General features: G+C 34.5%; 1 protein-coding gene across 4 annotated transcripts in view; it reads left to right on the top strand.

Annotated features, from left to right (window-relative positions):
* Positions 1-11,693, top strand: part of invs (inversin) — a 60,715-nt gene extending 49,022 nt beyond the window's left edge. For 2 of the 4 annotated variants that reach the window (XR_012391331.1, XR_012391332.1), the window contains exons 15-19: positions 1,849-2,509; positions 5,434-5,636; positions 7,960-8,070; positions 10,564-10,760; positions 10,884-11,693. Coding sequence is in view for 2 of the 4 variants with exons in the window: in XM_005158039.6 (XP_005158096.1) it covers positions 1,849-2,509; positions 5,434-5,636; positions 7,960-8,070; positions 10,564-10,682 (1,094 nt within the window). In the remaining 2 variants the exon portion in view is untranslated. 4 annotated transcript variants of the gene reach the window in all.
* The last annotated feature ends 40 nt before the right edge of the window (positions 11,694-11,733 follow it).

Here is an 11,733-nt window from a genome sequence, read left to right on the forward strand (position 1 = left end):
TGTTTTAAACTTTAGATCTGTAGTGTCTGCTTTTTGCTGGCTCTATGTGGGCGGAGTAATACACAAAGGGTAAAGAGGCTGTACGGGTGCTGATATTACTTTAATATATCACAGCTATCAGCCAATCAGATTCGAGAACCAGACAGAACTGTTGTATAAATAAATAAATATATTTAAAAAAAAAAAAAAAAAAAAAATATATATATATATATATATATATATATATATATATATATATATATATATATATATATATTTATGTATGTGTGTGTGTGTATATATATACTCCATGTGTGTGTGTGTGTGTTGGTGTGTGTGACTCCTGTGTTGGAGTCAGAATTATTAGCCCCCCTTAATTATTAGCCCCCGTGCTTATTTTTTCCCCAATTTCTGTTTATCGGAAAGAAGTTTTTTTTCAACACATTTCTAAACATAATAGTTTAATAACTCATTTCTAATAACTAATAATAAATTTCTAATGTTTGCCATGATAACAGTAAATAATATTTGACTAGATATTTTTCAAGACACTTCTATACAGCTTAAAGTGACATTTAAAGGCTTAACCAGATTAATTAGGTTAACTAGGCAGGAGAGGGTAATTAGACAAGTTATTATATAACGATGGTTTGTTCTGTAGAATATAGGGAAAAAATATTATTAAAAATATAATAATTTTGACCCTAAAATGGTTTTTAAAAAAATGTAAAAACATTTTTATTCTAGCCTTAATAAAACAAATGATACTTTCTCCAGAAGAAAAAAATATTATAAGACATACTGTGAAAATTTCCTTGATTTGTTAAACATCTTTTAGGAAATATTTAAAAAAAAGAAAATAAATTTCAAAGAGGGGCTAATAATTCTGACTTCAACTGTATATAAATATATGTATGTATGTATGTTTGTATGTATGTATGTATGTATGTATGTATGTATATATATATATATATATATATATATATATATATATATATATATATATATATATATATATATATATATATTGTTTTTTTTTTTTTTTATAGATAAAATAAAAGTAGTTTTATTATTTTTTTTTTTCTTAGTTTTTTGCATTTTATTAACATTTTCACAAATCCCTGTGCGCTCTTTTCTCAACTGCCTGGCTTGAAAAGGTTCGAAATCATAAAAGATGACAATAAAGGTTATAGAACTAAAGGAAATTAGCAACACAATACTGATACATTTAAATAATAGCTTACAGCGGGGAAAATAAGTATTGAACACATCACCATTTTCTCAGAAAACATATTTCTGAAGGTGCCGTTGACTTTCAAAGAAAACAAATCTAATTAGTTTACAAATTAAGCTATGCATAATAAAATGAAATGACGCAGGGTATTGTATGGAATTGAACATTTGGAATTGAAGTGTGGAACACATGAAGAAAAGGAGGTGTAGAAAGGCAGTGAAAGCCCAGACAGCAGCTGAATTATCTTAATAGTTATTCAGCAACCCTCTGCACTTCCTCATTGTAAATTAATATTAGCTACTTCAGTCCCACATCTACATTACCAGAATGATGAAGATGAAACCAAAGTGGACATTTCAGCAAGGCAAGGATCCAAAACACAGCCAAGAAAACTGCTTATATGTATTCAGAGAAAGAAAATCATGCTGGAGAATGGCCCAGCCAATCACCTAACTTGATTCCAATATAATATACCTAAATCTGGTTCAATTCCATATCAACCGCTTCTTTAGAAATATAATTCCTAGGAAAAACATGACATGTTCAATACTTATTTCCCCTGCTGTATATGGCACCATGTTACAACATGTATTGTTAATACACTTCCATAACCATAATTCTTTTCTTTTCTTCAGAGCGCAGAACAAGAGAACCTGAAACATCAGATGCTCCCTCCATCAGATCTCTCCCTCCAGTGACGCCAATGAGCACCAAGAAGTGTCCAGTCACCAGAGAGGAGGTGTGTGTGAGAGAAACATTTGGTCCAGACACGGGCATATCATTGAATTGTGGATCTGCAAATGAGCGCCGATCCCCCGCTGGCTCCAGTCGACCAGGCAGTGCCAAACCAGTCCACACAGGGGCCCATGTAGCACCAGGCCACATGGAGACTACCCCAACCCCTAAACCAAGACCTAGTACTACAGGTGCCCACTCCAAAAATGCCTCCCAGGACACACCACAACACAATGAGACACAGACAATGTCCAAAGGAAACAAACCCATATCAGAACACAAACCTACAGGAAGCCAGCCATCCAACAACACTTCTGTCACAAGGCAAAAAGAGAAACGACAAGAAAAAGAGACACACAGAGAAAAGGATAAAAGATCAAGGACTGAAGGAGATAAACAGACTGTCAGAGAGAAACAGAAAGGCACGGGGATTGAGAGAGACAAAGAGAGATTGATGGGCAGGACGAGAAAAAAACTAGCGGAGAAAGAGAAGGAAAAGAGGAGAGACGGCACTTGTAGTAAAAACCAGGCTGCTGTTGTGATACAGAGAGCATGGAGAAGGTACTTATGTCCTTTTACTACAAGAAGTACTTCATTCTGAGAAGCTTCAACAGTTGTGTATAATCATATACTTTTGTGTAATGACATTTAAACTTTGTGTTAGAGAGTTGATGCTGGAAGCCAGTCTACATTACATCTACATTACGGTTACATTACATTAGATATGCACGGTGGCTCAGTGGTTTGCACGGTTGCCTCACAGCAAGAACGTCACTGGTTCAGATCCCGGTTGGGCCAGTTGGCATTTCTGTGCGGAGTTTCCCCGTTTTCGTGGGTTTCCTTCCAGGTGCTCTGGTTTCCCCCGCAATCTAAGGCATGCGCTATTAGTGAACTGGATGAACTAAATTGGCCATAGTGTATGAGTGTGTCTGTGAATATGAGTGTGTATCGGTATTTCCCAGTACTGGGTTACAGCTGTAAGGGCATCCGCTGTCCTTCATATGCTGGAATATTTGGCAGTTCATTCCACTGTGGTGAAGTCTGATAAATCAGAGACTAAGCTGAAGGAAAATTAATGAATAAATTGATGATAATTTTGTCTGATAACCTGATATACTGATGAGCAGAGCTTGACATTAACCTTTTTGATCACCAGCCACTGTGGCTAGTAGTTTTTCAATAATATTAGCCACTCGCCATTTTCACTAGCTAGTTTTGTTGTTATGAAAAAATATATTTATATACATACATTTTGACTATAAACACACTTTTTATTTCACTAAACTTTTCTTAAAAAAATTATTGACATTTTTAAAAATGTGTCATCTATCTAGAACTATGAACAGTATAGTCTGTTCTGGCTAAAGGTCCCAGATCACCAGTTCGCTATATATAAATGGGAACTAAATCTCTTATAAAGCAATGCTATTGTAACAGATGATAATTAAACCATAAATAAAAAAATACCTGTAAGAGAAATTAGGTGAAAAACATACTGTGTGCGGTGATGAAAGAATGATCACGTTCACACGGTTAAGTCAGGCTCATTAATAATCTGTTCAAAGAATGGTTAAGCGAAAGTGGCAACCTCTGCTGCTTACACTAAGACTTTTTTTTTTTTTTAATCTCAAACTCTTGAAAGCAAGCACTGCGTCTATTCTATTTCAAAGAGAATTGCATCAGTTGCGTTTCCAGGCATGGTTGCTTCCCGCAAGGAAACGGGAGCGCGCAAGCATTTAAACACTCGCACAAATCACATCAGCTGTGCACGCAAGAAGCCCTCGTCAGTGAGTCAGAGTCTCTCCATGCACTTGATCAACCTCTCATTCGGTATTCACCTGCTTTCTTTTGTTCGTGTGAACACAGTTGTTTTTGTCAGTTGTGCTGCTTTTCAAAGGCCATCCTTATTGTCGAACTTTGCTTTTAAGGAAACTACAATTTAAAAATAATTTTCAAATGGCCAAAGTGGCTAGTGGGTATGGCTGTCTAACCTGCCACAGCTGAAATCTACCCGGATTTGGTGGGTTAGCGGGTGTTAATGTCAAGCCCTGCATATGACTGATAACTAGGGTCAGACAGAATCTGTGGACATTTTTTGCTATTTCTGCAAAGAATTTTGAAAAAAAAAAAAATCTGTGGATTTATGCCTAATAATTTTGTTCGTATACTAACCAAAACCTTAAAACATGAAATAACTTTTATTCTAACTTTACAATGCAAATGCAATTCGATCCACTTGTTTGGTTATCTAAGCATATAAATGATTACACAAACAGTAAAAAGCATTTTATTTTGAAAATCTTAACTGCAGAACTACAAGGAACTCTTTAACATAAACTTCTGCCCTACACACAGAAGTGTTTTAAGTAGGGATGCACCAAAATAATTGGCCAATTATGTCATTTTTGGTTTAAGTTATTTTTTGTTTTTGTTTTTGCCAAATACACTTATTAACATTTGTGCAGATGCAATATCATATACTTGCAAAAATAAACAACACACTGTTCTGCTTTTTCACAACCAAGAACTGACCAAAAAAAGTTGGTATTAAATAACAGTAAATGTAAAAAAAAAATAGAAAAAGCTTTATTCCTCTGCTGTTTCAAGATCAATAGTATCAATATAATTCAATAAAAATATTTTAAAGACTCATTTAATGAAAACCTAATTTTTTTCAGCTTTAAACTCACAAAAAAAAATCTTCTTCTATTTAGTTAAATTTGAAAAATTCTCACAAAATAATAGTTCTTTCGAAAATAATATTTGGTTTGGGCTCAGAATTTTCGTTTCGGTGCATCTCTAGTTTTAAGAACAGAACCTTATCTTTAAATAAGTCATTGGATTTGTGGTGTGGTTATCATGGTATAAGCAGAATTCTCCACTTCAAATATTAGCTTTGTGACCTTATTTTATTCATAATAAATCATTCTTTACACAAACCAATCATTTTACTGGATATAAACAGAACATAGCTGCTTTGTCTAATTTGGTCTCTCAAATCTATCCAAGGCCTCGTTCATTTTAAATGACAAAAATTCATTTAAAATTTTCTTGTGAACAAATTAACAATAAATTAAATCCAGTTGCTCAAATTTTTGCTCCATTTTTCCCTCCAAATCAGCACCTGCTCATATGTTGCCCACATGTTGCTGGTTTGAGTTGTGGCATGGCTTTGTGCCCACCAGCACATCAACACCTCCAAGAGGAGGTCACCAAAATAGGCCCCCTATTTATTGTGTGTGTGTGTGTGTGTGTGTGTGTGTGTGTGCGCATTTCAATGCCTATAAAGGCATTTTCCTATAATGACTTTGCGAAAATAATGGGGTTCAGAGCACAAATAAGGTGTATGCACATTCTTGAAGTCCTTTTATGAACAGTAACAGTATGAACAGTGGGGTTTGTTCGTTTGATATTATATCTGTAATGCGGCATTATAGAATTTGCCTGTGTGTATGCGCTTGTGAACATGTTGTTTGTCCATTTAGGTCTTGTGTTCGGGGTCGTATTCGCAAGGTATTGTGCAGGTCGTTGAAAGGGGTGGAGTCTGCTGAAGCCACAGCCTTGTTGATTCAGCTGTTGTGGGAGTGGCCTGTCTTACATGACCACACCCACTGTAAGCCATCTGACGTTCAGGCTCCTCCTATCAGGATCGCAGGGAAAAAGAGCTCCGTGCTGCAGAATATCTATGGTGGGTGATACATCTCAGAAAGTGTCCAGTAAGATGATGTAAAATTAGTATCACGGTGTCTTATTCGTGTCAGGTTTTTTTATTATTAAAAGACAAAAACATTTCTTTAAAAACTTTATTAAAATAAAAAATATATAGATGTTTGGATATTAGTTAATAATATTACTGAAATTAATATTAAAAACTGAATAAAAATATGTACATTTACATAAGAACTGTAAATAAATACGCTAAAGGGTGGGCTAAAAAAACTTTTTTTTATGTGTTTATGGTTTTATTATTAAAAAGAGTTGCTAAAAGTTTTTGATCTCAATTCAGCCACTGGGTGGCAACAACTAACTGGTCAAAATGTATTTGTCACTGAATTATTCTTTTTTTATTATTGATGCATGAATGACATAGAGAACAATGCTAGGGGCGTACATAAAAAGATATGCAGTGCAAGTTAAGCACTTGCAGAGCATAACAGAGTTATATATAAGTACACAGACTCAATAGGTAAAACAAAGTAAAAATAAAACAATAGCAAAAAAATACAGATTTTACAAATGATGCTAGACCTTGCTAACTGAAAATAACTCAAGTACAGTTTTTACAGCTTTTTTGTTTGTACTCTCCCTAATGGTATTTATATAAATATCTAATTTCTTAAGTACTACTGAAATAAGAGCTTTCTGACTGGTGAATTGACCATGATGGATATGAAACTCCATATAATCAAAATATTGATGATAAGAGCATTATTTTCCAACTTCTTATCCTAGTTAAAAAAAAACAATAGTTAAATATTCATACAGTAAAAACTGACAGCACTTTATCATTGGATTATTAATTTAAAGAGATTAATTCGAAAAGACTGATGATACAATTGCATTGCAGCAATTTACTTTAAAAATGGTTTTCAAAAAACAGATTGATATACAGATGATAATGTTGCCCGTTCACACAGATCTTTAAAATGTTGTCTAACTGCACACCAGGCCAATAGTATGTGTATTCACACATAGACGTTGTTGTTGCTTTCATTGTCAAGGAGTCACGCATTCCCATAGACTAAACTAATAATACAGCATGATACAACAATTTTCAGAAAATCACATTTTTGTAGTTTGCACGACGATAACAGTAACATTTTCAAAAGCATGCACTTTCAAACCAAAAGTAAATAAGTGGTCAATATGCATAAAATAAATAATTAGTTGGAAAATGTTTAGTTAATGTGATAAAATAAATCTTTTGCGTTTATCTATGAAAAACGTGTTTTTATCTATGGAAAAAAACGTATCATGGTTTCAATACAGGTACGCATCATTGAACTGTTTTCAGTATTGATGTTATTAGAATTTCTGAAAGATTATGATTATTTTTTTAAAAATCATTATTTTTTCATGTCTTTTACTGTGTTTTTGATCTGGAAATTCCAGCCTTGGCAAACATAAACACATAGAATAAAATCTCATCAATCCATACAGTTGAAGCCAGAATTACTTGCCCTCCTGAAATACATTATTTATTTATTTTTTTCAACACATTTCTAAACAAAAAAAAAAATAAACAAGCAGTCTAATAATTCAGGGGGGCTAATAATTTTGACAATATATATATATTAGTATTAGTATATATATATTAATATATATATATTAGTATTAGTATATATATATAGTCAAAATTATTAGCCCCCCTGAATTATTAGACTGCTTGTTTATTTTTTCCCCCAATTTCTGTTTATATATTTTTATATAATTTACTTTACAATAGTTATTAGCCATAAGATGAAAATAATTATCAGCTTATTCAGATGAGCCTTAGTTTTCTTTTTTTACTCATGTTTTTTACTCAACACAATCTGTCAGGGAACTTTCACTTTAAAAGTAGGCCGAGCATCTCTAATAAGATCATTACAGAGGGGTGTTATGTTTTTCTGTGACGTTTCAGCTCCCTCCTTTCATATCACTTGATAAGGTGGAGTTTCGACCCAGTTAACGCAACTGACCTTCAGCAGACATGAACAGGTGATGATGGCTGAGCGCGTCCACATACACACACGGACACTTGTTCCCCTCGCCGCTCCTCTCTGACAGTCAGAACGCTTTGAAAAGTTCATTGCTGTCAGAGGGAATGTCGAGCTGTCTCCTCTCGCAGACCTCCCTCGCCCGTCCCATCTCAAACATACACACACACATACCTGCATGTTTGAGCCCCAACTGTCTGAATCAGAATCAACTGCTCCAGCATCAGCTGTGACGTCTTGATTCAATTAAGTAGGAAATGTGCCTGTGGCCATGTTTAGAGCAATAAACACCTGCTGTTTTATTTGATGTAGGTGCTGCCCCATCCAAAAGAGGGACCTCTCTACGGGCGACAGCTCTCAAAACACAGAGCCAGAGCCAAAGCCAAGTTTTGCTGGATCTGTCACTCAGAACACATAAGCAGCGTGAGTAATTGAGTTCAGTCACTGGTTGGGTTCTTTGGTGTTTGTAAAAAATTACACAGCTATGAAGAAAAATTGAAAGATCACTTGATAATTCACAGGATTTTTAATTTATAGTTGTTTGTCTGAGAGGTATTCATGCTATTCTGACCAACTGTTTATGAAATCTTAAGTTTGGAAGAAATATTGTCAGCCCCAGAAAGCAATAACAATTTTACTCAAACCTTTAAAATTTAAAAGTCCAGCAAAGTGTGTATATACAGTTAGGTTCATAAATATTGGGACATCGACACAATTCTTAAATTTTTGGCTCCATACACCAAGACATTGGATTTGAATTGGATCAAGATGTTCTTTAACTGCAGACTTTTAGCTTCAATTTGAGGGTATTTACATCCAAATTGGGTGATTGGTGTAGGACAGTGGTCACCAAACTTGGTCCTGGAGGGCCGGTGTCTTGCAGATTTTAGCTCCAACAATAATCAAACACACATAAACAAGGTAATTAAGGTCTTACTAGGTATACTTAAAACACCCTGACAGGTGTGTTGAGTCAACTTGGAGCTAAACCCTGCAGGGACACCTGGCCCTCAAGGACCGAGATTGGTGACCCGTGGTGTAAAAATTACAACTGTTTGTATATGTGCCTCCCACTTGTTAAGGGACCAAACATAATGGTACAATTGGCTTCTCAAAAAAATGGCCAGGTGTGTGTTATTCCATCATTATCTCAATTACAATGAGCAGATAAAAGGTCCAGAGTTCATTTCAAGTGTGCTATTTGAATTTGGAATCTGTTGCTGTCATATATATTGGAGAGATTTAATTTTTAAAAACACTTTATTAAACAAATTTTCTACTTAATCACAATTTAACAGAAAATCAAGAGATAACACAAACTCAACATTTTAATTACAGAGAGAATATAGATTTTGTTTAATGAAAAATACATTAAAAATTATGGGCGGTGTAGTGGGTAGCTCTGTCGCCTCACAGTAAGAAGGTCGCTGGTTCTAGCCTCGGCTGGGTCAGTTGGCATTTCTGTATGGAGAACTATGGTTACTCCCACAGTCCAAAGACATGCACTATAGGTGAATTGGGTAAGCTAAATTGTCTGTAGTGTATGTGTGTGAATGAGCCTGTATGGGTGTTTCCCAGTGATGGGTTTCAGCTGGAAGGGCATGTGCTGCGTAAAACATGTTGGTGGTTGTTTTCGCTGTGGTGATCCCTGATCAATAAAGGGACTAAGACAAAATGAATGAATGATAGTATTGGAAAAAAATGTAATTACATTTAACTGTTTTGAACTTGTATTGTCTTTAATCAATGTTATTTGATCTGGTTATGGTAAAGATTTCACTTTTGTTTTTAGTGTCATATGATCTTTCAGAAATTATTCTCTACTAAGAAACAAATATTCCTACATCTTTTGAGAACAGGTGTGCTGCTTAATATTTTTGTGCAAACCCTAATAAATTGATGAGTTTGGTGTAAGATAAAATAATATATAAGATAAAATAATATATATATATATATATATTTTTTTTTTTTTGCAAGGATATATTACTTAAACAGGAAAGTAAAGGAAAAAAAGGTACCAAAAGATTTCTGTTAAAGTAAATGCTGTTCTTTAACATTTTTTTTTTTATTCTTAAAAGGTTTCCACTAAATATTAAGCAGCAAAAACATTAGTTTGAGCTAGAATAATTCATTAACTCCTTAATTAAACATATCAAAAGCAAAAATGGCTGAATGCAGCCTACACTAACCTACTATCATTATTATTATACAGTGGCAAAGTGCTGCAAAACAGTCAAGAACAGCAGCATGAAAGATAAGCACTTAAGATGAATACACAGTTTTTAAGTTCAAGATCATTCCAAGTATCCGGATGCGCCTGAGTTTCAGCGGTCATCTGGGAATGACACACCATCGAATGTCACGATTGACCAATCAGAATCAAGTATTCCAGAGAACCGTGTAATGATGTTAATTGATAACAACTGAGTGCAAATCAGCATGTAAACTCTGTTAGTGCACGTCCACTTTTCAGCCGCACTGGTTCAAGAAATATTCTTCCCACACAGATTCTTTTGTTATGCACTCATTATATAAACCATGAATGAAACCAATCTACTGCTATTAAGTGAATCACAACATTAAAAACTCAGCACAAATAGATGAAAATGTGCCTTGGTGAACTCTTAATTATTTCAAACTTCTGATTAGTTGTGTATGTGCTTCAATACATGTTTATAATGTGCATAAATATGGTTGATAAGGACTCTTCATCATGTGTCCCTGGAGCCCAAAGAGTTTCAAATTTGTACTACTCAGATCTATTTGAAATTCAAGTTGTTTTATTGGTTCTGTTTAGCTGTAGGGTTAGGTTTAGAGGACAGGATATACACTTTAGACATGTGTAAAAATCAAGACATATATGTAGAGTCCCTATAAACCACATATTCAAATATACGCCTGTTGTTGTCTTCACAGTGAGCGCCGTGGAGTGTGTGAATCTAGTTGATTCTGTCAGTCAGGCCAAGCAATTCTCTTACCATCTACGGCCATCCAGTGGTGCCAGTCAAAGCAGTCAGAACCGAATAAAAAAATGACACAAAACGCACACCAACGTGTGTGTTTCTGCAGGAACTAAATCTGGAATGATCTGCACTTTTACACTAAAGCACGAGGTACAGTATTGTCTGCGTTTACACGTTAAATCTGCAGCATCACCTCGATTATTGCAGAGGTTAGAGGTTAAAACCACAAACACAACAAATGTATTAGATAACCTTTCATTCTGTCGACAACAGGTCATATACCTGTCGTAAGGGTGACATACGCCTTACGTAACAAGACCACCTGCATGGGAGACCACTGAGTGCTTATATGTACAGTAAAAGTCGGCGCTCTGAAACATGCTTTTATTTTCAGCCTGTTGCTAAATGTTGTCACAGATGTCTGTTATATTCTTGTATTCTATTGTTGTCTTTTTACTGAGAAGTTATAATTGTTTTATCGGTCTCTATAGACCAGTGTACTCTTTGTATTATATTAAGGTGTTATTTTTAAATATATTTTGTACAAATGGAAATTCCCTGAGTTTATAAGTGAAAAGGGAAGGAGATTTTGCTGCTGTTGTTGCAGGTCACTTTACGCCAGACGTTGTTTTCTAACATGAGAAGTAATTATTTTGAAAGAATTATTTGAAATGTTTTGTTCAAAGATTTGGGCTCAAGTCAACTATCTTCTGCTTAATAAGGCTAGATTTGTTTATATAATCATTTTAAAACATGTTTTTTTCCCCCTAACATAGTTACTCGAAATGCTACACAGCAAAATGTGGGGACCCAAAACAACTCTATGGGTGTTAATTTCAACACTTTGAAAGTGTCTCATGGGGTCCACTCAAAACAGACTTAAATCAACACTTTCAAAAGGGTTGGCACATTGACACCGAAGTAAGGGTTAATTTTAACTCTGGGCAGAGTTAAAAAATGTAACTATATTTAACACCACCTGGTGTAATATATTATTTTATTCAACTCTCTTGAGTGTAAATATGGTAAAAAGGTCAAATAGACTGTAAATTACAAAATAAAGACATTTTATTTGAAAACATTCACCACTTCAACAATTCATTCAATTTTTAAAATGCAACAA

The sequence above is a fragment of the Danio rerio genome, chromosome 16, assembly GCF_049306965.1.
Source record: "Danio rerio strain Tuebingen ecotype United States chromosome 16, GRCz12tu, whole genome shotgun sequence".
In the NCBI taxonomy this organism is placed as follows: Eukaryota; Metazoa; Chordata; class Actinopteri; order Cypriniformes; family Danionidae; genus Danio; species Danio rerio.